This window comes from Pteropus medius, unplaced genomic scaffold (genome assembly GCF_902729225.1).
Source record: "Pteropus medius unplaced genomic scaffold, Ma_sr-lr_union100, whole genome shotgun sequence".
NCBI classification, from domain to species: domain Eukaryota; kingdom Metazoa; phylum Chordata; class Mammalia; order Chiroptera; family Pteropodidae; genus Pteropus; species Pteropus medius.
The window spans coordinates 3,975,448-4,003,108 of NW_024348533.1; the positions used below are offsets into that span (position 1 = coordinate 3,975,448).

At 49.1% G+C, this 27,661-nt stretch overlaps 2 protein-coding genes across 5 annotated transcripts; one reads left to right on the plus strand and one right to left on the minus strand.

Annotated features, from left to right (window-relative positions):
- Positions 1-602: 602 nt before the first annotated feature.
- HNRNPAB (heterogeneous nuclear ribonucleoprotein A/B) lies at positions 603-6,884 on the plus strand. Of its 2 annotated transcripts, XM_039880157.1 has the most exons (8): positions 603-828; positions 908-1,139; positions 1,915-2,083; positions 2,786-2,944; positions 3,121-3,252; positions 5,131-5,248; positions 5,925-6,065; positions 6,281-6,884. In XM_039880157.1, the coding sequence occupies exons 2-8, from the start codon at positions 931-933 to the stop codon at positions 6,349-6,351; spliced, it is 999 nt and encodes a 332-aa protein (XP_039736091.1). In that variant the 5' UTR covers positions 603-828; positions 908-930; the 3' UTR covers positions 6,352-6,884. The 2 variants fall into 2 exon arrangements, with proteins under 2 accessions (XP_039736091.1, XP_039736092.1); XM_039880158.1 differs by lacking the exon at positions 5,925-6,065 and having other exon boundaries at positions 606-828.
- Positions 4,215-27,196, minus strand: PHYKPL (5-phosphohydroxy-L-lysine phospho-lyase). Of its 3 annotated transcripts, XM_039880154.1 has the most exons (13): positions 27,091-27,196; positions 26,087-26,205; positions 24,957-25,116; positions 21,902-21,976; positions 21,263-21,350; positions 21,072-21,188; positions 19,531-19,613; positions 19,040-19,265; positions 10,520-10,674; positions 10,030-10,119; positions 8,363-8,493; positions 7,515-7,587; positions 4,215-4,682 (listed from the first exon to the last, which is right to left on the minus strand). In XM_039880154.1, exons 1-12 carry the CDS (start codon positions 27,147-27,149, stop codon positions 7,538-7,540), a joined length of 1,353 nt encoding a protein of 450 aa, XP_039736088.1. In that variant the 5' UTR covers positions 27,150-27,196; the 3' UTR covers positions 4,215-4,682; positions 7,515-7,537. The 3 variants fall into 3 exon arrangements, with proteins under 3 accessions (XP_039736088.1, XP_039736089.1, XP_039736087.1); XM_039880155.1 differs by lacking the exon at positions 10,030-10,119; XM_039880153.1 differs by having other exon boundaries at positions 4,215-8,493.
- Positions 27,197-27,661: the final 465 nt, after the last annotated feature.

The following is a 27,661-nucleotide window of genomic DNA, read 5'->3' on the forward strand; positions in this document are numbered from 1 at the left end:
TCCTGGTCAGCACGGTTGGCACCAGATTCCCCGGAGGACTCCGCCTCCTGCCCGCTTCTTGCTACTGGGGTAGGCAGCAGAAAGGGCGGGAGCGCAGGGCTTTGAGGGCATCAAGGTCAAGGGGAGGGCGGGCTGCGTCGAAATCCCTCCGAGAGCATGCAGAGAGCCTTGGGGTACCCTACGCGCCCAATGTGGCAACTAGGTTCTGCCATGTCCAGCTGGACAACCCTGGTTTGCGAGACTTCCTCGAGCCCAGTTTACTATTTTTGGGAAATGGGGTGGCTGAGGCTGTACGTGCTGGTATGGAGCACGCCGAGACGAGAGACTGCGGCTTCACAGGGCGGAGGGTCCGACTCTGGTCTCTTGGCCTACAGACCCGGCCACCGACTGCTCAGACGAGACGATCGGCCCGTTTGGCCCAGCGACCCGCCGCAGAGCCAGGCCTCGCGCGGGTTCTAAAGAGAGGACAAAGCCCGCCCAGATCTAGCGTGCGCACGCGGACATAACCAATGGGATACAGGCGCAGGGCTGAGTGACGGGAAGGCGCAGCCAATGAGCATGAATCTTGTTGCGCGGTGGCCCCGGCTCCGGCATTATAAAGAGCGCCACGAGTCGGCATTGTCAGGCGGCGGCACTGCGCGGGCCCGAGTGATTCTGTTGGTCGGTGGGTTTTGTGCGGCGGCGGCCGAAGAGGAGCGCGCGAGGTCGCGGCGGCTCCGTCGGCGGACGGAGGGGAAGCTCGGCAGCGCGAGTGTGAGCGCGGCCAAGCCCGCGGCGCCTTCTCGGCGGGTGGGGACGAGCGGGCCTCGCGGCGTCACCGGCGGCGAGGTGAGCAGCTGGGCCGGCGGGCGGCGGGCGGCGGGCGGGAGATGCTCGGGGCTTGATGCGCTGTGGCCGCTTTTTGCAGGAGCCGCCGCGCCCCGGCCTAGCATGTCGGAAGCGAGTGAAGAGCAGCTCATGGAGACGACAGGCGCCACGGAGAACGGGCACGAGGCCGCTCCCGAAGGCGAGTCGCCTGCTGGGGCCGGCACCGGGGTGGCAGCGGGGACTGGAGGCGGGAGCGTAGCTCCCCCGGCCGGCAACCAGAACGGCGCCGAGGGCGACCAGATCAACGCCAGTAAGAACGAGGAGGACGCAGGGTAGGTGCGGCCGCGGGCCGACCGGGCGCCGCCTTTGTTTCGGGCCGCCTTTTGTTGGCGCCACGCGGCGGGGGGAGGGGCGGGTGGCCGGGACCTGCTCGGGCCCGCGGGCCAGCCCTCCAGCTGCTTCTCGCGCCGCCACTCGCATTCGACTTTGCAGGAGTTTGTTGGGTCGACTTTGGCGCCGCCCCAGGGCCGCTCGCGCGGGGTCGGGGCCGGGGCCGGGCGGCCGGCCGGCCGGAAGAGGAGTGCGCTGAGGCCCGGTGCCGACCGGGTCCAGGCAGCGCGGGGCTGCGTGGGCGGAGTTGGCGCGCGCCGATGGCCGCGGCCTCCCTTCTCCGCCTCCTGTTGAGGGCGGAGTCGTGATCTGAAGGCGCTCTCAGCACCCGGAAGCCGCGAGTTGTTTGAGAGCGAGTTCTCCGAGGTGGCGGAGACTAGCAGGGGCGATATAGCCTTTTGATATGTGGTGGTTTACACAAATTACTTACAGTTGCGAGTGCTCAGAGCCTGTAACCCTGGCCAGGATGGCTTTCCTTTCCCTCGCGTAGTCTAGGGGTGCAGTCTCCTAAAGCTTTGATAGGGTTAAGGTTGAGTTTGGGAGGGTTGTGGAGGTTTAACATCTTCGGAAGGTAGAGCCCTCAAGGGGGTAGAACTTTGTTTCAGATGGTGGCTTCGTTTATAATATTTTCAATGGAAACTTTGTCAGGGCTAGTCTTTCTCAAATCTCAGCTTTTTCATAAAGCTTGTTGCCATGTGTCTCACCCTACCATTTCAGAAAAATGTTCGTCGGTGGCCTGAGCTGGGATACCAGCAAAAAAGACCTAAAGGATTATTTTACCAAATTTGGAGAGGTCGTTGACTGTACAATAAAGATGGATCCCAACACTGGCCGGTCAAGAGGGTTTGGGTTTATCCTCTTCAAAGATTCAGCGAGTGTGGAAAAGGTAAGCAGGGTTACTTTATATCACTGTTCTAGGAGGTGTTCTAGGCGGACACTGCTGATAGAGCATGATTAGTTTGTTTTGCATATGGGTGAGTACTTTGGGAAAAGCAGAGGTGAACTTTGTTGTTTTTGAAGGGATTAAAAATACAGATTAAGTGTGGGAGTGAGTATGGTGGGCTGGAGTGGTCCAAGAAGACGATAGTGGATATGTATTATCTTTTTGTGCCTATTCTGGATACTGTAAACACTATCTTGTGAGGACTAGAGAAGAGTCCAAGGTTGCTATGAGATAAGCCCGTTATTTTAGTCCCATTTTTCAGAAAGCAGACTAAGACTCAATAGATCACACAGTTAAGAGAGGGAAGTGAGGGATCTACCTCTAGCAGCCCAGCTCCAGCTTGTGCTCTCCATCACTGCTGCTTTATTTCTGCAGTTAGGCCTTAATCTGGGACTGCTTGGGCGGGAAATGGGGCTACAGTACAGCATGGGCAAAATCTGGAGGTGGTGAGGACTGATTTATAGGGAGAGCAACTGTACTTGAAGTTTGGGGAAGACTGGGTTGGCAGGTCAGGTTGAAAGTAGAGTTTGGAGGGGATGAGACACATTTTGCTTACTTGTGTCTTAAGTTTTATATCTCCAAGAGAAGGGCTTTGTGCAGGGTCATCTCGCTGAGTTAGAGCTTGATTCCTTTCTGTTGGAACAGGTCTTAGACCAGAAAGAGCACAGGCTGGATGGCCGTGTCATTGACCCCAAAAAGGCCATGGCCATGAAGAAGGACCCAGTAAAGAAAATTTTTGTGGGGGGTCTGAATCCTGAAGCCACTGAGGAGAAGATAAGAGAGTACTTTGGCGAGTTTGGGGAGGTGAGTGTGTGGCCCCAAGAGTTGCCTGCCAGCTGTCCTGGTCCTTGGCGTCCTTGGCATCCTTGGCTGGCTGGAGTCCTCCAGTGAGGCCTTTTCATTCTGGCCTTTTCTTCTGTCAGTGCCCTGAGGGCCCCGGGGTTGGGGGTACTGGTTCTGAGCTTTGCCTCTGTTTATAGATTGAGGCCATTGAGCTTCCAGTGGATCCAAAGTCAAACAAAAGACGAGGCTTTGTTTTCATCACCTTTAAAGAAGAGGAACCTGTGAAGAAAGTTCTAGAGAAAAAGTTCCATACCATCAGTGGAAGTAAGGTAAGGAATCTCCAGCTCTGCATGCCTGGCCTCTTGCCATTGGCTGGTCTTTGCAGTTGTGGCTTGGGTCGGGCTACCTCCAAGAGCTCTCCAGTGTAGTAGGACCTCATTGCCTGATTGGGACAGATGGTCCCATCCTTTGAGGTGCTCCTAGGCTGGCAGGACTGGCAATGAACACAGGATGTGTGGGAGGAAGGGGAGGTTCGGTTGGCTGGCTTCTCTGGGATGGAGTAAGCATGCTGAGTGGGGCTGGCCCTTGGATTCCTGATTTTAAGCTGGAGGTCAAGGCATTCTGGATCTAGAGTCTTAAGGTATATAAAGGCCCCAGTTACTTTCTGAGAAGACTAGAACTTCTGCCATTCAGAAATTCTTTGCTCGGCGAAGTCTTTGCTGCTGTGGATACTGCTGCAGAGCTTTTCTCCTGTTTTATCCTGCCACACCAAATCTTTATGCGGCTCCATCCCTTTAAGACACTGGTTTTGTCATCCCCACCCCAGCAAGATCCTTCCCAAAGAGCCCCCGAGGGTCCTGGTCCACTTGTACCTAGGGCCAATTTTGCCTTCAAATGAGCACAGTTCTATGTAGTTAGAAGTGCAACTGTTGCCTTTGAACTTGGGTTAGGAGAGGGTAGTTCATGCTTCAAGTAGTCATTCTCTAGGTAGCTGTTGGGAGTTGGGTGTAGCTTAACTCTGGCAGGGCGTGGCAGGCTCTCAGCAGGAGTGGCAGGCAGATATGGTGGGACAGGTTGGGTGCGGCTCTTGGAAACCTCAATATTCAGGCCGGGAATTTGGAAAGACTGGATTGGGCCTTTAAGTATTTTGTAAAATGAGATTGGCTCCTAGGGGCCCTTGAGTAAGACATCCCTTAGCCCAGAGGACAGTGACAGAGAGGCCTTCCCTGTGTGCTATAATGGGAAGTGGGCAGGAAGAATTGGTTAGGGCATCATTTAGTCAAACTTGGTAGTAGGTCTTGAAATAGTGTATTTAGTTGTATTCAGCATTATTTCAGTAGAGTAGAAAACAGATTGCATCACTTGGTGTAGGGGTCATTTCCCAGTTTATGGGAGTGTGCTTATATGGGGACATCTTACATGAAACATTTTTTTTTTTACTGTTCTTAATGGGGGCAGAGTATGTGTTAGGGGACTTTTCTTTAAAAAATACACTTACGATTTAAGTGGGAGCAGTGGCAGGTCCCTGACCCTACCCCCGCCCACAGTGGGCAGGTTTTTGAGCAAAGGGGAAAGTGACTCGGTCCTGGCTCTGAGGGGACATAGGCTTCGCTTGTCCCAACAACAGACCAATGATTGGGGGAGTAGGGGAAGCAGTATGGCCTCCTGGAAATGTGGCTTTCAGCCTCAGTGGCTTTCTTCCTCTGTAAGTTGGAGGTAGAGTCATCACTACAAATTTGAGTGGGATGCTTCATTTCTTCTGTAAAATAAAATAAAGTCAAAGTTTTATTCTAAGGCCTTAAATTTGGGAAGCCTCTGATCCCCTTGCCCAGTAGGACCAAGGTGGCACCAGGCCTGACACCTGGTGTGTTTTGCTTCACTGGACTGGCATCGGCTCAGCTGTCCCTCTCCTGGTTTGACATGGAGCTGCCCCAGGGTGGCCACCAGCAGACCTGGGGTTCTATCCATCCCCAGTACCTTCTCTGGGGAAAGGTTTGAGCCAGCAGGGCCCTAGTATAAGTTTTGGTCTGTCTGTTTTGGTTATGGTTTGAGAGTTGCTAGTCCCCGTGTGGTTTCTCACCACAGCGTAGTTTGTTTTTGAGCAGATGGACGAGATCTGCCATTTGAATGTTTGTTAGTGGTCTTTGTGCATAGTCCCTGCCCAGAACTTGTCTCAGTGGCCTGACTCCTGTCTTCTTGGTTTTCAGTGTGAAATCAAGGTGGCCCAGCCCAAAGAGGTCTATCAACAGCAGCAGTATGGTTCTGGGGGCCGCGGAAACCGAAACCGAGGGAACCGAGGCAGCGGTGGTGGTGGTGGAAGTGGAGGTGAGTGGACCCCGGATGAAGATGGGTCTGGCTTCCCTGCCTGCATGGAGCTTTGGTGCCTGTCTCCAGGGCTCACTCTGGCCTCTGATGTGGCAATGTGGGCAGGAACAGGAATGACTTTCCTGGGTCCAGGCGCCGCCGCCGCCGCTGCTGCTGCTGCTGCTGCTGCTGCTTGGAGTGGAAGAGCCCCACCCCTATTTCCCATGCGGCTTGGGGCCCCAGGGCAGCAGGGCATTTACATCCCACTCTGAGGGGTGCGGGGGGCCTGCTGGGCTCTGGCTGTCCTGAGTCCGAGTCCTAAGTCATGGGTGGGTGGGCAGAACGTAGGGCAGGGCTGTGCCAGGCGCGCTCTTTCCATCCCAGGCCCCTCTGACTCCAAAGCCTGAACTCTCTTAAGGCCAAGCTGCCAGGGAAGGAGGGGGCGATTAGAGTGAGAGTGAGTTCCTGCCTCTGTGGCCCTAAGTGAAGTTAGTGTTCCATTCTGTCCGGTCTTAAGCTCTGCAGCTTGGGTCTCAGGTGCCGGGCCCAGGGCCCCGTGTACTAGGACAGCAGCCCCTTGGCTTCTACCTCTGAGTTGCCATAGTAACCCCGCCACCCAAAGGGCAGGATTTCCTCCATCCTAGCTCCTGCGTGTGCTAAATGGTCCATGGGCCCCTGTGCCCTGCTCCCCCCACAGGTCAGAGTCAGAGTTGGAATCAGGGCTACGGCAACTACTGGAACCAGGGCTACGGCTACCAGCAGGGCTACGGGCCCGGCTATGGCGGCTACGACTACTCGCCCTATGGCTATTACGGCTACGGCCCCGGCTACGACTACAGTAAGTAGGAGAGAGGGAGGCCCATCCACTCACCCACCTGGGAGGCAGGACAGACAGTGCAGGGGCCACTGGCAGCAGGGGCTTTGGAGTCGGACGGGCTAGGCTTTGTGGCCTGCCCCAGGGGAGTTTGCTCTGGTGAGGAGTCAAGCGCCTGGCACAGGGGTAAGTAAGTGCTCAGTAAGCCCAGCTGCTATCATTGTTATTCTTGTCCCTAGGTCAGGGTAGTACGAATTACGGGAAGAGCCAGCGACGTGGCGGCCATCAGAATAACTACAAGCCATACTGAGGCTTCGGCAGGAGTGCCCGACCAACTGCACACGCTTTGTTTGGATATCGAGTGAACACAATTATGTACCAAATTTAACTTGGCATCCTTTCTATGGCCTGTCCCATGTGCATCTTATTTAAAATTTCCCCCCTGGAAATCACTCTCCTGTTTACTATTTCCAGAGCTCTAGTTGTTTTAGGCAGCGTGTGGTGTCTCAGGCCAGAACGGCACTGTGGGCTGATTTTATTCCTGGTCAGACCAGAACCAGATGGGAGGGTCTGCTTCCCACTGCTGCCCTGCAGCCTGGACCTGTGGACCCTGGTTGTAAAGAGGTCTATCTTAGGAAAACCAGTGTCACCTTTTTTCACCTTTTAATTTTATATTATTTGTGTCATACATTTCCTGTAATGGAAGTGTTAATTTTACTGTACTTTTTGGTACCTTTTGGGAATCTAATGTATTGTAAGGTATTTTACACGTGTCCTGATTTTGCCACGACCTGGATATTGAAGCTATCCAAGCTTTTGAAATAAAAATGTAAAAACCCCCAAGCCTGGGTGTGTGGGATATGCTGAGAGGGGTGGGGCCATGTGCTCCAGAGCTTTCTGAGCTTGTGGCCTGTTGCCGCATCACCCTCTTAGTTTCCTTTAATGAATTGGGACTTGAGCCTCTTTAAAGGAAGGACATGGCCCAGAGATTAAGGCAGCTGTTCATTGGGATGAAGGTGGTACACTGGGTAGTGGGATTCTGTGGGTACTCTGGAATACCGGTGGAAATGAGACTGTCCTACAGACAAGGGTAACCCCTCCTGGCTGGCATGTAACACCCTGCTCTGACAGCGCCTATTTGCTGTTGGATTGGGGCACCTCAAGTCCGATGGCAGCAGCTGGCTGGGGTGCTAAGTGAACCAAAGTCTGGTAATGGGAGTTTGTTCCCTGCCCTCTAAAAGGAAACCTGCTTCTGCCCTCTTGCCCCAAGCATCAAACACTTAAGTATTTTGGAGATTTTCTCTGGTGGGTGGAGAGGGCCCAGGGCAGCCAGAGCTGCCTCCCAGGGTTGAAACTAACCTATGAGAAGGGAACATCACTTGGATTGGAACAACATATTTATCAAAAAGGTTTGGGTTGCTGGAGTGAAGGAGCCACTGCTAACATTAAGGAACATAGTTGTGGCCCACTCACCTGGGGGGAAGGAAAGTACTGCCTCAGGGCTGGGGCCTCAGAGTCTCACAGCTTCTTACTTTTTCTTCCATGTCTGGGAAAAAACCAGAGATTAGTTAACCTCAGGTGAAGGCTGAAGGCCCCTACTACCACCTTTTACCCATGTATATGGATCACTAGCCACAGGGGCAGTAACAATTACCCCAAAGGACAAAGCCAACCCTCAGGTTTCCCAAGACTCAGGCTCAACTGGAGTTCTGGGCTCAGTCAGCCTCCCTGCCTCCTCAGGTCCTGTGTCACCTCCAGTTATGTCCAGTAGGGGTTGGCCCTCAGCTTCAGAGCCCTGGAGCCAGCAGTGAAAAAGCTCAGGTGAGGACAGAGAAGGGCTGCTCTGATTTCTACCAGAAGATAGGACTTTGCCTACTTTGGGACCCCACTGAGCTTTTGATGGCACAGCATATCCTGCATTCAGCATCCAATTCAGTAATTACAGATTTCTAGTAGTGGGTTGAGGGGAGACCCTGGGCTGGCTTTGATGGTCCTGGGTGATTGGGAATGTGCAGAGGAATTTCATTTTGTGTTCTTGTCAGACCTGGGTGTAAATCTCATTTCAGCTGCTCAGCAGCTTTTGGTGACCTTAGCCTCAAGCACAAAGCTGCGATCATTTCACAGTGGCCTTTGGGCTGGCCCTGCTCCCTTGCCCCGCACCCCTTGGTGCTGTCTGCCCAGGCTGGGGGGTGGAGGCTCAGCTCTCACCGGCACAGGCAGGAATGGGGAGCCCTGGGCCAATAGGACCCCTCTCCTTCAGCTCCTTGCTCCATATTGGACTCTAGGGATATGGTCAGTTGTCCTTTGGGCTTCAAGCTCACCTGTCAGGATGGCATCCAGCTTTCCCACCACCTGTTGTGCGTTGTCCAAGCTGAAGCACATAGGGGGCTTAAACTTGAGGACGTTCCTCCCGGGGCCGTCAGTGCTCAGCAGAACATAGTTGTCCTTCAGCCTGTAGAATAGGAGGACAAGCATCACAGGGCCCTGCTGCCCCCCAGCCTTTGAGGCCTGCCTCCACCTTGTGGCCAGGGCTCCAGCTAAACTGCTCTTGGAGCCCGCCACAGGCCATCCCACCAGAACACAGGACTGGCTCCCCGCCTGCTAAACTGCTCATCCTTTGTGGCCTGGCATCAATGGCCCCTGTCTGGGTGCCCTGCACCTGGCCCTGAGCTTGCTGCCTCCCAGAGCAGGGGGTTTGTATCACCCGTTCCTGCAGTTCTATTTTAAGTATGATTTGTGTGATGTGTGTGGTTTATTTTTCTATACATATGGTCAATGTCAAACATTACACAGCACGGTGACCTAAGCTTCAGTCACTTCCCTGCTCCCTGTACACAGGTAACCTTCCAGTCCTAGACAGGGTATTGGTTTTAACTTCCAGTTCTTTTTAGGAAGATGACTATTCTCGATATTCTCATCTGTACCTAAGAATCACTTACTATTCCACATTTACACAACCTAGGAAGGTATTTTTGGACACAGAGAGAGGGTCTGGTGTGATTGTATTTATACTCTGACTCCCAACTCCCATTCTTTTCTATTCATTTTGTTATTTGTTATTTCGAAGTCTCGCCAGGAGCCTGGGTGTCCTCAGTCTGCCTTCTGGCTCCCATCCTGTTCTTCCTGGTATGACTAGAAAGAACAGATCAAGACTTCAAATCCAGCTCTGCCACCTAGCAGGGTGACTACCCGCCCCTAGTTTCTGACTCCTTCCCCAAAGACCATGCTGGGTTCCTGAGTCCGGGGAGGCTCCCTAGGGAAAGGGGTGGGTGAGTTGGCAGAGTACCTGACCAGCAGAGAAAAGGCAGGGATTGCACAGCTACTTAGGAGGAGTCAGTCTCAAAAAACCTCATGGAGAGAAAGATTTACATCACTACGGACTGTTTATGTGAATTCTAAACGGCGCACACTTCGCAATCTGAATAAGGACACACATCAAACACTAGAAGGGTTTTCTGAGGTGGGGTAAGAGGGCAGGAGTGGGGAATGGAGAGAGAGAATAAACAGGAAGGGGAAGGGTCCTAGGCTTAGGCCCTGCCTGGGTTCAAATGAAAGAACGTGATTTGGGACTGGGATTCCTGAGATGCCGATCCGTCCAGACACACCTCACCCAATGAGGAGCAGGGGTCCTGTCCATCCCCCAACCTGTTGTCTGGGAGCCCAGAGTCTAGTTATGCCACAGTCCTTGGTGTAGCCCCGGAGAGGTCACTTCCTTTGGGCAGCCAGGGTCTGAGGCCCCCGGAGCTCTGGTGTTCTTGCTCAGGCTGAAACCTTTGCTGCCAGGCACTTTCTTCCTCTGTGGACCTCAGTCAAGGGGATGCATGGATCAGACTGGCCACCCCTTCCCACCTCAGAAGCCTGATGCCACCTTTAGTCCACCCTCTGTGGGCCCAGAGTGCCTGAGAGAACAGGAGAAGCAAGAGCGGGGTGCTTGCCCCATCTGGGCCCTCCACACAGGGCAAAGGCAACTTGTTTCAAGAAAAAGTACCTGGACACCAAGTAGGCAGCCTCTTCGGTTGCTGGTGTCCTCGTGGCCTCATCTTTGATCAGATCCACACCAATGAAGAGCCCGAAACCCCTGCAGCAGGAAGTGACATCTCAGGAGGCCAGCACTGAGGGACTAAGGGCCTGGCACGTGTTCTGTGCCTGGGCCTCTGCAAATCCCATCGAAAATTCCACCAGGGCTTGAACCTCTGCCTGGGGAGGCCAAGGGCTGCAGGGACCCTTAGAGGGGGTGAAACAGGTCTGAGAAATAACTGCGAAGGGAGGGTCCCTGGTGTGGGCAGAGGAAAGGTTAGGGGTCAGAGCAATTTAACCCTGGCTTTCCCTCTCTAGAAGTGCCATTGCCCAGTGCTTCAGTTCTTCCCTCATGAGTGGAGGAGAAAAACCCCACTATTCTAGCTGGTTAGGAGATAAACGATGCCAGGCCCCTGGCAGGTGCTTGGTTAGTGGGTAGTGACTGCTGCCCTGAGACTCACCTGATGTCCCCGATGATGGGATGTTTGGCTTTCTGCTGCCCCAGGAGCTCCATCAGGAAGCTGCCCACATGGGCGGCGTGGGCCTGCAGCTGCTCCTTCTCCAAGACATCCAGGACGGCCAGCCCCACGGCACAGGACACCGGGTTGCCCCCAAACTGAGCCAGAAGACAGGGGGCATGTCAGATGCCCAGCAGAGCTGCCCTCAAATCCCAAGGGCAGTGAGAAAAACTGTCACTAGCAGATCTACTTTACATGAAATAATAATGCTATTTAGGCTGAAATGAATGAAGAAATAAAGGAACACTGGTAAAGACAAGTAGGTTGAAAGCAAAGGGTGGAGAAATACCATGCAAACAGTAATCAAGAGAGCTGGTGTGGCTGTACTAATGACACATAAGACTTGAAGATTAAAATTATTATTAGCAACATAAACATTTTATAATGATAAAAGAGTCAACCTATCAAAAGGATATAACTGTTACAAACATGTATGCATTTAACAAAGTACCAACATATATAAAACAAAAATTGATAGAACAGAAAGGAGATATACAAGATTCAACAATAGTTGGAGAGTTCATTCTCATTTTAAATAAGAGAACAATTAGAAAATCAACAAGAAAATAGAAGACTTTGAACAACACTATAAATCAACTAGACCTAACATATACAGAATACTTAAAAAAAAAAACCCACAAAAATCCCCAAATCTAAACAATCCCACCAGAATAAATACTCTTCTCAAGTGCATGTATATATGTATACATTAGGCCATAAAAAAAGTGTTAATGTATTAACAAGCTTGAAATCACAAAGTATCTTCTACCATATCAATGAAACCAGAAATAAGTAACAAAGAACACTGGAAAACTAAAATATGGTTCAACCTGAGAAAACACATCTACGAAAGAAAACTCACAAATAATAATATATTTAACAGTGAAAGACTGAATGTTTTTCTCTAAGATCAGGAACATGACAAGATGTTGTGTTGGAAGTTCTAGGCCAATTAGTCAAGAAAAAGAAAGAAAAGGCATTCAGAATGGCAAGGAAAAAGTAAATTATCTTTATTCACAGATGGTATGATTTTGTACACAGAAAATTATAAAAAATCCATAAAAAACTATTATAATAAATGCATTCAGTGAGGTTGCACAATGCAAGACCAATGTCCAAAAATCAATTGTATTTCTCTACACTAGCAATGAAGAATCTGAAAATGAAATTAAGCAAATTCCATTTACAAAAGCATGAAAAACGGTAAAATAGGAATAAATTTAACACAAGTAGTTCCAGACTTACAATGAAAATCATAAAATATCACTGAATCAAATAAAAGACCTACGTAAATGGACAGATGCTATGCTCATGGATTAGAAGGCTTAATATTGTTAAGATGGCGATACCATGTTGATCTATGGATTTGATGCAGTTCCTATCAAAATCCAAGCTACCATTTTGTAAAAACTGACAAGTTGATCTTGAAAATTCATATTGAAATGCAGAGGACCCAGAATAGCCAAAATAATGTTCACATATTTCCTAATTTCAAAACATACTACAAAGTATAATAGTCTAGACAGTGTGCAACTATCAGAAGGATAGATATTCGATCAATGGAGTAGAACTAAGAGTCCAGAAATAAACCTATAAAACCCATACATTTATGGTCAATTGATTCTTGTCAAGGGTGCCAAGACTATTCAATGAATAAGAATAGTCTTTTCAGCAAATGGTGTTGGGACAACTGGGTATTTACATGCAAGAGTCAAGTTACCTACTACCTCCTGCCATATGCAAAAAATTAGCTCAAAATTTACCAAAGACCTAAAGGTAAGAACTAAAACGACAAGACTCTTAGAAGAAAACAAAGGTTAAGTCTTAAGACCTTTGATTAGGCAATAGTTTGTTAGAAATGACTTCAAAGCACAAGCAACCAAAAAGAAAATAAATTGGACTTAACCAAAATTAAAAACTTCTATGCTTCTACCCATGAATGTGAAAGACAACTCAGATAATGGGAGAAAATATTTACAAATCATATCTGATAAGGATCTAGTATCTAGGATATATCAAGAACTCTTATAACACAACAGAAAAAAACAACCCAATTAAAAAATGAGCACAGGATGTGACTAGACCTTTTACAAACAGTATATATAAATATATGGTCAATAACCATATGAAAAGATATGAAAAGATACTTGACATCACTAGCCATAGAGGAAATGCAAATCATAGTGAGATACCACTTAACACTCACGAGGATAGCGATAATAAAACAGAAAGTAACAAATGATGGTGAGGATATGGAGAAACTCATACATTGCTGGTGGGCAAGTAAACTGCTACAGCTGCTTGGGAAAGTGTTATTCCTCAAAAAGTTAATCCTAGAGTTGTAATATGACTCAGCAATCCCACTCATAGGTATACACTCAACAGAACTGAAAACATATGTCTATACAAAAACCTGTAGGTGAATGTTCACTGCAGCATTATTCATAACAGCCAAGACAGGGCAACAATCCAAATGCTCAATAACTGAAGAATGGATACATGAAATGTGGCAGAGACACAATGGGATACTATTCATCCATAAAAAGGAATGAAGCACTGATTCATGCAGTAACATAGATAAACCTTGAAAACATTGTGGCACATGACAGAAGCCAGATACAAAGGGTCACATGTTGTGTAATTCCATTTATATGAAATGTCAAAAAGAGGCCAATCCATAAAGACAGAAAGAAGGTTAGGGAGTCAGGATTCATAGAGAGAAGGCAATGGAGAGTGACTGCTAATGGGTATGGGGTGATAAAAATATTCTGGAATTAAGATAGTAGTGATGGTTGCACAATTTGGGGAGTATACTAAAAATCCCTGAATTGTACTTAATTTGAAATTGAATTTGTATCTGAAAGAGTAAATTTTATAGTATGTGAATTATATCCAAACTAAAAAAGAATCAGTGACTTCAGCTTTTTCAACAGCAACACTGCATGCAAGGTAAAAATGGAAAATATTTTTTAAAGTACTTAAGGAAAATAACTAGGACCTTGATTTTATATTTAGCTAAAATATTTAAACATGTGGGCTTGATAAAAATATTCTTAGGCACACAAGACGTCAAAAGGTTTGCAATATAAAGTCTTGCATTGAAAATAATTTGGTATGAAATACTTCTAATACAGATACTTAAATAAAATAGGAAAGGTTAAAAGAGAAAAATATGTTGAACCGAAATTATAAATTAATATGTTTTTGTTTATAAGCCTAACTTTATCAAGTTATGTTAAATTTAAATTGTCTAAAGTCATTTTAAAATCAAATTTTAATAGGTTTGGACAAAAAGCCAAATTCTAGATATATAAGGGTTAAAAGAAACACCTAAAGCATGAGCACACACGAAGGCTGAAAGTAGGAGGGTAGAAAAGTATATGTTAGGTAAATGATAACCGAAAGAAAGCTGGAGTAGCTTTATAATATCAGATAAAGTAAAATTTAAGATCAAAATCATTATTAGTAATGGAAAAGATCATTCCATATGATAAAAGATTCAATTCCTGGAAAACTCGACAGTCACATGCTAAAGAATGAAACCGAATCACTATTTTACACCATACAGCAAAATTAACTTAAAATAAACATTTGAACATAAGACCTGAAACCATAAAACTCGTAGGTGAAAATATAGGTGGTAAGCTCTCTGACATTGGTTTTGTCAATAATTTTTTGGATTTGATACCAAAAGCAAAGGCAACAACAACAAAAACAAACAAGTGGGACTACATCAAACTAAACGCTTCTGCACAGCAAAGGAAACCAACAACAAAATGAAAAGGCAATCGACTAAACAGAAGAAAATATTTGCAAATCATATATTTGATAAAGACATAATGTCCAAAATACATAAAGAATTCATACAACTCAATAGCAAAAAACATACGGTATGATTAAAAAACAGGCAGAGGATCTGAATAGACATTTTTCCAAAGAAGACATACAGATGGCCAATAGACATATGACAAAATGCTCAACATCACTAATCATCAGGGAAATGCAAATTAAAACCACAATGAGATATCACCTCACACCTGTTAGGATGACCAGCACCAAAAGACAAGAGATAACAATTGTTGGCGAGATGTGGAAAAAAGGAACCCTCATGCCAAGTTGGTGGGATTGTAGATTGGTGCAGCCACTATGGAAAACTAGAACCACCCTATGACCCAGCAATTTCACTTCTGGGTATTTATGTGAAGGAAATGATAACACTATCTCAAAGAGATGTCTGCAACCCACGTTCACTGCAGTACTGTTTACAATAGCCAAGACAGGAGGAACCTAAGTGTCTGTTGATGGGTAAATGGATAAAGAAATTGTAGTGTATGCACACGCACACATGCACACACACACATGCACACACGCATGTGCACCCCAGAACACTGCCATTTGTGACAACATGCTCTCATCCCTTGAGGGCATTTTGCTGACTGAAATAGACGAAAAAAAAATGCTTTATGATCTGACATATACGTGGAATCTTAACCCCCCCAAACAAACAAATAAACAAACAAACAAACAACAAAAAGACTGAACTCTTAGATAAAGAGAACAGATTTGGTGGTTGCCAGAGGGCAAAATGGATGAAGTAGTCAAAAGGTACAAACTTCCGGTTATAAAATAAATAAGTCCTGGGATGTAATGTGCAGCATGGTGACTATAGTTAATAACACCATATTGTATATTTGAAAGTTTTTAAGAGAGCAGTTCTTAAAAGTTCTCTTTGCAAGAAAAAAAATTTCTACCTGTGTGGTAACGATGTTAACCAGACTTAACTGTGGTGATCATTTTGCACGTTATGCTGTAAACTAGAAACTAATGATGTCATGTCAATTAAACTTCAATTTAAAAATAAAGATTTGATTCCTAATGAACACATAGAAATAAAAAATATGTACATATTTAATAATATCAAAATGTATGAAGCAAAAATTGATAAAAATTGATCAGTTTTTCATCATATTTTGAGATTTCAATACACAATTCTCAATTACGAGTAGGTTAAGTAGAAAAAAATTCAGCAGGAAGATTCAAACAACATAATTAGCAAGTGTGACCTAAGAGAGATTTAGAGTTCTGCAAATATTTAGAGAACACACATTTTTCTCAAGGACATGGTGAACAATCAAGTACCAGATCACCAACATATTTTACAGAATAAGTATCAAAAGAGGAAGTATCACAGAAGGTGTGATTTTGACCTCAGTGTTGTTAGTTGGGCATTTATAACAAAAAAGACTTGAAAAACCTAGAATTGAATGATAATGCTGTGGTTCTCAAACTTTTGGCCTCAAAATCCCTTCTGAGAATCCTATTCTCAAAAATTATTGAAGAACCCCAAAAAACTTTTGTTATGTGCATTATATCTATTAATATTTACTGTACAGAAATTGAAACTGAGAAATTTGAAAAATGTTAATTTTAAGTATGCCATTTAAAAATAATTTAAAAACAAGTGCATGTTATCATAACATACATTTGTGAAAATAACTACAGTTACACGAAAAATTAGTAAGAAGTGGCCATGTTTGTATATGTTTACAAATCTCCTCAACGTCTGGCCTCATAGAAAACAGTGGGATTCTCGTGTCTTCAGCATTCGATCTTTTATGGTATCATGCAGCCTCTGGAACACCCCACTGTATAACTGTGAGAGGGTGAGAGTGAAAAAAGCAAATAACATGCTATTATTATCAAAGCAGATTTTCCTTTGCAGACCTCTGAAAGGTCTTGGAGATCCTCAGGGTCTGGATCACATTTTTGAGAATTTCTGCAATAATGGAATAATATATATTAAAATTTGTAGGGTACAAAGTAAAAGTTGTGCTTTGAGGGAAATTTATAGGCTTAAATATTTATATTAAGAGAGAAAACAGTTAAGTATTCATCTTAAGAAATTAGAAAAGAACAACAGAACCCCAAAGAAAGCAGAAAGAAAACTTGAAGAAACAATATTGTAAATGAAAAGGGATCATAATTATAAAGATTAAAACGATATTAAGAAAGTATTAACAATTATCATAGATCAACAATTTTGAACATTTGGATGAAAGAGAAAACCTCCTAGGAAAATATAACTCACTAGAACTCAAAAAGAAATAAAAAGCTTCAAGAGTCCTATATAACTAAAGTCCTTTGTGTATGTGTGTGTGTGTTTATCTGTGTATGTATATACACATACACACATGCACAAACACACAGAGACACAAACTCCCACAAATAAATAAGAAAAGCACTGGTAACTCAATCAAAAAGCGGGAAAAAGAAATAACAGGCATTTCACAGAAGATGAAACACATGGCCAATAAACATATGAAGAGATATTTCACATAACTTTTTTTTTTTTTAAGGCAAGGCAACCCTTGGTTGATCTCACAGATTGCAAGGACCTTGTCAGCTTACAATCCCTTATTTTTTTTATTTTTTACGCCTACAGCACCTGGTCTTCCTAGATGGTCTTCCATCCAAGTACTAACCAGGCCCGACCGGGCTTAGCTTCTGAGATCAGATGGGTCACATAACTTGAAATCAAGAATGGCATATCAAGACCATTCCTTGATTTACCCCTCATGTGACTGGCAAAAATTAAATGGTTCTGAAGAAGATGGAGACCTACAGAATCTCTTGTACCTACTGGTGGGGTGTTAACTTGTGACCTACTTTGGAAAACATGTCATTGTCTCTTAAATGGAGGTGAATGATGACCCAGCAATTCCACTCTCAGGTGTATCCTAAGAAGAATTCTTACACATGTATAAGAAGGACTTATAAAAATGGTTCATAGCTGTACTGTTCATAACAAGAAAAACCATGGGAACAGCTGCAAAACACACTGACAGGAATGGACAAGTCAACTGGTAAGTTTATACGACGGGATATTATAAAACAGTCAAAGCAAATAAACTCCAGTGACAATGTGGGTGATTCTTAGTAATATAATGTCAGGTGACAAAACTCATTCCCAAAGACCACACACAGCACGATACACTTCTTATAAAGTTAAAAAACAACTAGAGTAACTAAGGAACGTGGGATTCAGAGTGATGGCTACCTGGGCTGGGGGAGGCAGGGACTGGGAGTAACCATCTGGATAGATGCAGGTCACTGTCAAGGTCCTAAGTTTTATGTGGGATGATGGTTTCTTAGAGGCCTGGATCATGAATAAAAGCTATGCCGGAACAGAGGATGGGTCTTTTATGAACCAGGGATGATGTAATCTAACCATGTAAACTTTAAGTAAGACGAAGAAATGAAAACCATGCTCCCATTCCATTGGGTTGTGTCTTTCACCTGACATGACATATTCCTTCCTCCTCAGAAGGCTAATTCTTTCTCACCCCCCACATCTGCACCAGGCCTCTCCTGCCCCTCCCGCGCCTCTCCTCCACCCTCCCTCCCAGCATCTCTTGTGTTTTCCTGGCCCTGTGAACACCCAACTTCCATTAAGCCCTTCTCCGCACCACTGTCATCAGGAGTCTATGAGCCTGTCTCCCCCTGAAGGTGAATGTGTCCAGGACACAGGACAGAGGCTCTTTTTACGTGTCGCCTGGGCAGAGGGAGTTATCTGAAAGCACCAGTCCTCACCCTTAACCACCTTCTCTGTCAAATCTCAACCACCTTGCCAAACCTTGACATGTTTCAGGTCCCACTTCAAACTGACCCCTTTTTGAGAAGTCACAGTGAGTTCTTCTTCCCCTTAACTCTCTGTCCCTCCCTGTTCATCCCTGTGGCCCGTGCCCAGATTTGGGCCTTCTCCTCTGTTGCCTGGACCAGTTGCCTACCGCCACTCTTTTTTCCACACTGATCGCCAGAGATCTTTCTGAAGTGTATTTCAGACTCATCTCTCTCTGACTGAAACCCTTCTATGGTTCCTCTCTGCCCTCAGGATTAGCCCAGACTGTTCGGCTCTTTACAATGGGAATGCTGGTGACTACCATGCCCCCACCCACTATACACCTGTGCTCTTGGAGCCACCAAACATGCTATATCTTCTCCTACAACCCAAGTAGGCAAGCACCTCACTTATGGAAAGCTCTGGGCCTCACAGACCAAGGCCAGGGAGCCATGCCCACATCTAAGCTCCTACTGCAGAGTATGCTAATCGTAGACCATCCATCATCCAGACAGACAGCTGCTCATGCTCCTTAATCAGCCCCTCAGCACAGGGCCTTCCACACGGTAGGTGACTTCTGCCGGAAGGGAGAGGGCCTCCCGGATTCTCTACATTTTATGAGGAATCATCTCTTGAAACAGCTTTTGGATTGATGCTAATTTTTAAAGAGATTTTATTTTTTTCCTCTGACCTACTATATCAGCCTCCTGCCCGCCCTGACGGCATCTTAGAAGTCCCTGTGGTGGCACAGTGCCAGGCCTGTGGCCTTTGCTCATTAAAGACAAGCAGGCTGTCTGGGGCCTTCCAGAACCCACGGTGCTCCCTGGCCCTGAGCCTCCACTCACCGTGTTGAAGTACTCGACGCCGGTGGCTTCAAATGCCCTCGCCACAGCTTGGGTTGTGGCCACGCAGGCTACGGGGTGGCCGTTGCCAATGGACTTGCCCATGGTGACAATGTCGGGGACAAAGTCTTTCCCCTGCAGCTGGAAGGCCCAGAAGTGCTTGCCTACTCGGCCAAAGCCCACTTGAATCTCGTCTGCGACAAAGACCCCTCCGGCCCTGCGGATGTACCTGTGGCAGAGGACAGATAGCTGATGGCGGGCTGTGGTGAGAGGGATCAGAGCAGGAGCTGGGAGGTCTGGGAACTCTGAATCCTGGCTTGGTCAACGGTGAGGCAGGGCCTTAGGCAGATGGCTGGCTTTTGAGGGGCCACTATTTCTTCAGGGATTTGAAAAATCTGGCAAACAGGTGAGGCTGAGGTTGGAATTTGGAAGAAAGGTTTGGAAACCCCATCACAGCCCTGGCCTCTTTGGGGTGGCCCCTCCCACCTACTCACTCTGCCACTTCTGGGAAGAATCCAGCAGGGGGAATGACCTGCCCTCCCACGCTGGGCAGAGACTCGGCAAAGAACGCAGCAATCTGTGGACAAGATGGGACGTTGGGAACACTGCCGAGGGTGCTGAGCGGCAAGCTAAGAGAATCCTGCTAATGCTGGCCCCAAGCAGGATGAGTGACTGCCATCGCTGCATCCCCCACTTTGGGGTCCACATCATATCTGAGGGTCTCTGACTCAGTTTTCTTTCAGGCCTCCAACCAGCTCTTACGACGTGTATGCTTCCAGACCCCTGTACTAAGCACATCCCAAAGGAAATCCACTGGTGTCTCCTCCATTAGCCTGTTCCTTCCCTGCCGCTATGTGGTGACTCCCACCTAGGGCAGAAATCTGGCCCCAACCCTGGTCCAGCCCGCTCCTCCATCCATCAGGCAGCAAGGCCTGACCACCCTATGTCATCTCTGCACCCACTCCCTCCCCCTGACTTGGACATGTCTGCCTCCATGCACACCTGCCAGGTCCTGCCTTGGCCTCTTGTAGGCATCTTCAGACTGGCTGCCTCTTCCAGCGCACCCTCCACTGTCAGCAGGGACACCAAATCCAGACACTGAGCTTGTCACTGTCTCATTTAAAACCCTCGAATGACCCCTTTTGCTTACAGAGGTGACTTCCAAACTGTGTTCTGCCTTGGAGCTCCTCAGAAGCTACTGCCAGGATGGGGGAAAGGCCAGCGGGGTGGAAAACTGGTTCCTACCCATTTTGCCACCAGAGCAACCTCTTCCGGTTTTACATTAGTGAGTGTAGAGCATCTGAAACACATAGGCCAGGCTTTCCAGATCTGGCTCTGCCAACCTTCCTGGCCTCGTTGCCTGCCTGTCTTTGCCGTATATCCTGTGTGTGGCTGTCGCTACTTCACTGAGGCCTCCCAGACAGCCCTCACACCAACTGCTAACCACCGCCCGTCTGTCACCATGACTACTGCTCTTCCAGAATGTGACGTATCGTTCCTGTCTCTGCTACACTGCTCCAGGTTGGGTCTCCTCCTTGCTCACTTGCCCTTGGGCTGGTTTCATTCAAGTGGACTCCTGGTCTTATTACCCTCCCTATTAGACCCCCCTGAAGGTTGGCCATGGCCTCTGGCATATGGTCTTCCCGCCTCTGCTGGCTCATCTCCTGCCCACTCAGCCTCGCCCCCTACTCTAGTGGCCCCTCACCTCCATGCGGGCTACTCCATTTAGGGTGCCTTTCCTCCTCTATGCCCCACCCCACCCTGAAGCTACTCCCACCCACATTATGTTACTACAACCAGGCAGCACCTGCTCCAAGGACCCTCCCCACACCCGCACCGGTCCAGCCTGGGCCTCAGGACTCTTGAGTGCCGAGGACACATCTCTAAACTCTGCTGAACACTTACCCCACTCCCACCCTAGATTCCCAAAGGTGGGCCCTGGTTCTGAGTCTCTCAGCGTTCTTAGTCTCTAGTACCAGCTGGCAACAGAGGAAGTGACGTTCACTGTTTGCTGGACCCGCACGGATGTGGTTACCTTCCTGCCCTGCTCCCGTGCACTGCTGACCACGCGTTTCAGCTCGCTGGCATAGGCCTCAGCTGGACTGGGGTGGTCCTCCCGGTAGGGGCCCCGGTAGGTGTCTGGGAGAGGCGCCTATAGGGAGTGACAGCGCCGTGTCATCCAGGCTGGGGGTGGCACCGACCTGTTGCCCCCTGGGCCGTGCATACCACATGGACCCACTCCTTCTGGCCATCCAGGTTCCGGAACTTGTAGGGGCTGATGTCGATCAGGGAGCTCAGGTGACCGTGATAAGCACTGGGGAGAAGAGACGGTGGGCCAAGGTTCAGGTGGCATGTGTCCTGGGCCTGGCCTTGACAACTGTCTACCCATCTCAGGAGACACGCAAGGAACACCAACCTTTCTGCTACAGCCCCCGAGTCCTCGGGCCGTGGAGTCAGCAAGACTTCCTATGAGGCCGTTCACTAGCTGTGTAATGGTGGCTGACTGTTAGCGCCCCTGAGGTCAGCCCCCTCCTCTGTGAAGTGGGGGCTTCTCCCCAGGGCGTAGTGAGTGTGCAGTGTGCTATGACTCTAGGCCTGGGCCTGGAGCAGCAGATCTCAGTAACGGGAGCTGCTGTTGGAAGTTTTGATTTCGCAAATGTAGGACCAACTCTCACTCCCTCCTAAAGCTTTCTCTGCTCCCCAGAAGCTGCCTTCCCGGAAGAGAGATCCCAGGGAAAAAGCCCCCTGGTGTGTGAGGTGTCTCTGTAGCCATGCCCCTCATCCTTCCTGCCCAAGGCATCCAAAGTCAGAGCCTCACCGATCCTCAGGAAGCAGTAAGCCCAGGCTTCTGGGAACAGCACTTACTGGTCTAATACCACCACGTCCCAGTGTCCTGTGTACTGGCGGGCCAGCCTCAGGGCTAGGTCATTGGCTTCTGACCTACGACAGAAAAGGTGGGCACTTCTCAGACAGCTGTCCAAGGGCTTTCCCTCCTGGAGACCTGCTTCCTACAGAGAAATCTGAGGAAAGGAGGAGCCCTGCCAGCAGCGAGAAGATTCTCAGGATGCCATTTGCTAGTCATTTGGTAAAAATTTATCAAATGCCTTCCATGTACTAGGAGCTGGGGGTGAAAATAGTAAAACAGATAGGCCCTGACCCTTCTGGAACTTACATTCTAGTACATGCCATGCGAGCCAGAAAAACAAAGAAAGGAAGGGTAATCGTTTTCATAAGTGCCCCAGGAAAACCAGATGGGGCCCTATTTTAGAAGAGGGGGTGTTATGGGATGAACTGTGTCCCGCAAAACTCATATCTTGAAGCCCTAATCCCCAGTCTCCCAGGTTGTGGCTGTATTTGGAGACAGGGCCTTTAAAGAGGTGATTAAGTTAAAATGAGGCCATCAGGATAGGCCTTCATCCAACCTGAGTAGCATCCTTATAAGACAGGCAATTTAGACACAGGAAAGACCTCATGAAGACAGCAAAAAGGTGGCTGTCCGCAAACCAAGGAGAGAGGCCTCAAAGAAACCAAACCTGCTGACACCTTGATCTTGGATCTGGCCAAGAAGTATGAGAAAACAAATGTCTGTTGTTTAAACCTCCCCATCGGTGCTATTCTGTTATGGCAGCCTGAGCTGACTAAGACAGGAGGTCTGGGAAGGAATCTAAGAGGAGGCGACACTGGCGCCGAGTCCTCAGGGGGAAGTTTCCGGGCACAGGGAGCAGCATGCACAGAGGCCCTGTGAAGGAAAAAAGCTCGGGGTGATCAGGGATTAAGAGAGGGCAAGGAGGGTGAGGGGCCGCAAGGGAGCGGAAGTGGGAAGGGGTGCAGGGCCACGCTCTTGGGGGCTTGGAAGGGGCTGGGGTTTCTTCTCAGTGCCATGCTAAGCTACTGAAGAGTTTTAATCAGAGAATGACTCAGCTACCATGTGAGGCGTCTCTGGCTATGTGAGTCTAATGGAGAAGGAAATTAAAGTGGAAGCGAGGCGACCAAGAAGGAAGACACACAGGTAAGCCCAGGTGGTGGCCATGGAGATGAAGGGAGGTAGATGGAGTGAGGTGTCCTGGAGACAGTTGAGGCAGGATTGGGAGGAAGGTTTCTGCCTTGAGCAGAGATGCAGATGGGACTGCCATTTACAAGGTGAGACCGGGCAGGAGCGGTTGAGAGGGGGATGCCTTCCTGGGAACGTCTGGGGTAGGAGTGGCCAGGGCCACGGTCCCACACCAGGTGTTGGCAGAAGACAATCGACTCCTGACTGCTGTCTGGACATGTGAAGTTGGAGATGTTCAAGAAGCCAAGTGCATGGTTAGAACCAGAAGGCTGGAACACATGGGAGGCATCTGGGCTTGAGACACAAATTTGGGAGCCACCAGCACATGGCTGATACGTAATACCATGGCAGTGGATGAGCTCAAGCAGGAAGAAGGCTCGGAGAGGACCAGCCCTGAGGAACAGAGGGGGAGGGATTGGCAAAGGAAACAGAGGAGGAGCTGCCAGAGGCTAGTGGAAAACCAGGGGTGCGTGGTGCCCCGGAGCATTTCCAGAGAGAGTGGTAAGTGTCAGTGCTGCCAAGGCAGAGTGAGACAAAGGCAGCAAAGAGACCACTGGATTTGGTAACACAGAGGTCCCTGGAATCCACCGAGCAAATATGGTGGGATAAGCCAGCAAATGCCCCTCCCTCCACTGCCAAAGAGGCTCCCACTCCTGGGCATGGCTTCCACTCTCCCCGGAGAGGCTCCAGTCCTGGCTTCCGCCCCTATGAGGATGACCCTGGGCAAGCTAGTTCCTTTCTTTGAACTGCTGTTTCCTTATCTGTAAAATGAAGATGTAAATTCCACTTCCTAGAAATTATTGTGTGTGGGGGAGACTGATGAGTGAGCGTACTACATCAATGGCGAGGATAATGGCAATAATAATTACTATAATCTAAATGCCACAACCTGTCATTTGTTGGAATGTTCTCTCCCAGGATGCTGGGCTGGTTCTGTGTACATGTCATCACCTGCCATTTCTGTCTTCACTGCCACTCCTAGTGTGAGATGCCATCACCTGTCACTTGGCTACTGAAATGGCACCTAATGGTGTCCATTCTTGCTCTTCCCCAGCCCTGATGACATCATTTGCCTAATTAAAATCCTCTGATGACTTCCTGATGCTCTTAGGAAAGAAATGGATTCCTCATTTGGCTGATAAGACTCTAGATGGTGGGCCATGCCTTCTTCCCCACCGTCCACTCCTGCCCTCTCCCCTCCCTTACTGGCTGCCTTTTAGTTCCTCAGGTGTGCCCGGGAACCATGACCCTTCCTGCTGCAGGGCCTCTGCACAGGCTGTCCTGTGTGGTGACCAACCTTGACAGGAACACTTACGATGGAGTGGGCAGCACCCTTCTTTCCTCCTCATCTGCTTATCTCCTAGTTGGCTCTTAGTCCAGTATTACCTCTTCAGAGAAGCCTTTCCTGACCCTCTCTGAGCAGGCCAGGCCACCCCCACACTGCTTCTGTGCTTCACTATACCCTGTACTTCTCCTTCAGACAATGACCTCTCTTCAAAATTTTGTGTTTCCTTGAAGATTCGCTTGATGTTTTTGTTCCTTACTGAGCGAGCGGAGCAAAGGAATTTGGGCTGCAGCCCCCAGCACTATGCCTGTGCACTCCTAAGGCAGAAATAAAGGAACCTAACACCTTGTAAATCCCAACAAGGATCTTGGAAGGGAGGTAGTGGCATCCTGTCCTAAGAGACCAGGAAACTGGGTCGGACAGAGGAAGCACCAGGGTCTAGAGCCAGGAAGCTCAGACCCCACACAGAGAGGGTGACCTTTCCCCCAGTCCACATTCGGTGGGCTACACTAGCTGCGCACACATGAGCACCTTCCTTCGCTGTCATCTCACTCTCTTGCTGGGGGTGGCTGCAATGCACTTACCCAGAATTCAGGAAATAAAAAACACAGAGCTTCTCCGGCAGGGTTTCGGACAGCCTCTGTGCGTAATCCACGATGTTGTCATGCAGGTACCGGCTGTTGGTGTTGAGCACCTGGTTCTGTTCATGTGCCGCTTGGACCACGAGAGGGTGGCAGTGCCCAACTGGAAGAGGGCCACCTCCATCACACAGCCGGCCCTGCTTGGCCGATTCCACTGGGTCTCCCCCAGTCCCAACCCGGCCAGAGAAGATGCAGTTATAGAGGGAGATGTGGAGAGGAAAGAGGGGATTCTGAAGACAGTGTGGGGGTGGGAGACAGAGATGCCAGTTCTGGAACGTGAGACCTAGAAAGGGTTCCCTGAGACTGCAGAAATCCTATCTAGAAACCTGTGTCTTTGGTGGGGGATGGCATGGGGTATGGAGGGGGTTGGGGTAGACCTCACCAGTCAGTGGGGGCTAGGGGTAATGACTGCCAACTGCCAGAGGTTATGCTAGCAGCAAACACATGTTGGCAGCTCCCCAGGTGCCAGGCATGCTCAAAGCAAATTACATGAATTAACTCACTGAATCCTCTGAAACACCTTGAGGTGGGTACCTGGTATGATTACATCTATTTTGCAGATGAGCAAACTAGGGCACAGAGCATTAAGCAACTTGCTCAAGATTACAAGTTAACAAGTGGAGAACAGGGAATGAACCCAGAGTAGAGTCCCTGCTTTTAGCTTCCACTTTACTAACCTCCAAGGTGCCGGCTGAGTCAGAGACTTGCTTTCCCTTCATCAGTCCTAGCAGTTCCAACTGGATAACCAAATTCCTACTTCAGTTTCCTTTCCCAGGACCTGAGACGGTCACTGGGACTGAAGCCCTGCCATGACCCCCAGTACCTGGCCAGGACCCTGTTGTGTTGCTGGTCATGGCTGGGCTGACTGCTGCTCTCTGTGCTTGCCATTATCTGGTCTGTGACTGCTGCCAGGTTTAACACAAATCCCCCTTGGAAACTTCTAGGGCTACACCAGAAAGCCTGGGCCTCTTCTGCTCAGCTCGACCCAAGCGCTCCACTCCACACCTCAGGCCTACCCTTGGACCAAGTTCACAGTCACAGCCTCCTTTCCTGGCCTGGGGGATGGTACTGACCGTGAGCCACATTGTTGATGCAATCGATGTATTCTGTGCCCTGTTCATCATACACGTATTGCCCTTGGCCCCGGACAATCTTAATAGGATCCTCGGGAAAAAAGAGTCTGCAGGAAGAGCTGTGGAGACAGGCAAGGGGTGGACAGCCATGTCTGAAGCCCTGAAGGGAGAAGTCCACCCTTCACAGGCCTCCCCACCCCTTCCAGTTTCTCAAAAGGATAAAAGCTTGAAGGGCACGGTGTTGCTTCCCTGCCTCTAGTTCCCCCACTCCATAGGGAACTGACTGGAAAGCAGAAGAGGGAGTAAGTTGCTAAACTAAATTTCTTAAGTCATTTGAAGGCTATGTGGTCTCATTCATTTCCGTATGTGCCCACGTCAGTCCCTTGAGTCCCAGGAAAAGGTGGCTGCCCCAGACCCACAAGGCTACCTAAGGCAGTTTTTATTTGCTGGGATGGGTGTGAGGGAGGGCACCCCCATTAGGTGGCGGGCTCGCGGGCCTCAATGGTCCTTGCCAGCCAATTGACCCTGCTGCCCTGCTGGATGCCAACCCCATGCTCAAGCCCGAGGCTGCCTCGCGTCCTATGTCCCAATAAGAGCCCCTTACACAGGTCTAGGGTAGAAGTTCTCTAGGGCTGCTTATGAAACGACTCCCCACCCCCAACCTCCGTCTGAACTTTAGTCCCTTGCTGGGTCGCTCTCAGTCCAGGCCAGGTCCTGTTTAGGGCCGCCCCTGGGCGCGGTCCTCCCGGGTGCCAGGCCAAAGCTATCTCCGGGGGGAAAAGGCTGCCAAGAGCCCGGCAGTGACTGCAGGTGGGCTGGGCTTATGAGCGGCAGCGCGGGCTGCGGGGTGGGGGAAGCAGCTGCCCAGACCCGCTGCGCAGGACTGAGGCTCGAGACATAGACAGCTAGGGCCAGGCGAGGCCGGGCGGAACTGGGGTCAACGAGCTCCGCGCCGTCCAAGCGTGCGTCGTGCGTGAGCGCCGCCCACACTGCCCTCTTGGTACCTGAGCAGCCGTCGCCTCCGAGCCAATGTCTCGGCCTTCCCGCGCGGATTCGCAGCCATGGCGCCTGGCAGCAATCCACCGAGACGAGCACAGAGGCGCCGCGGCCCTGCCCCGCCCCGCGCCCGAGGCCCCGCCCCGCCCGAGGCCCCGCCCCGCGCCCGAGGCCCCGCCTCGCCCCGCTGTGGTCCATTATGTGTTTGTTAGTAAATTTATTCCTCGAACGAACCAAGCGGTCTTCCTATCGATTTCCTTCTACGGGAAAGGTCTCCAGGTGAGCGCGCCGCGCTCCCGCACCTGAGCAGGACTCTGAGCTCCGGCAGGACTCGTCTGGGTCCTCGGGCTGAGTCTCTGAGTGGCCTTCCCGGCGCATAAAATGCGGCGCACCCTCCTGCGTGTTCACTGGGACTCTAGGCCGGATGAGCATGAGCTGTATCAGCGCTAAGAAAGTCTTAAAATGTTTAGGCAGGAGGAGAGTTGGGAGGCCTCCTGAGCCTTGTAGTAAGTACATGGCCAGGAAACGGAGGCCCAGAAGTGGAAAAGGCTTTGATCTCAGACACACAGCAAGTGTGCC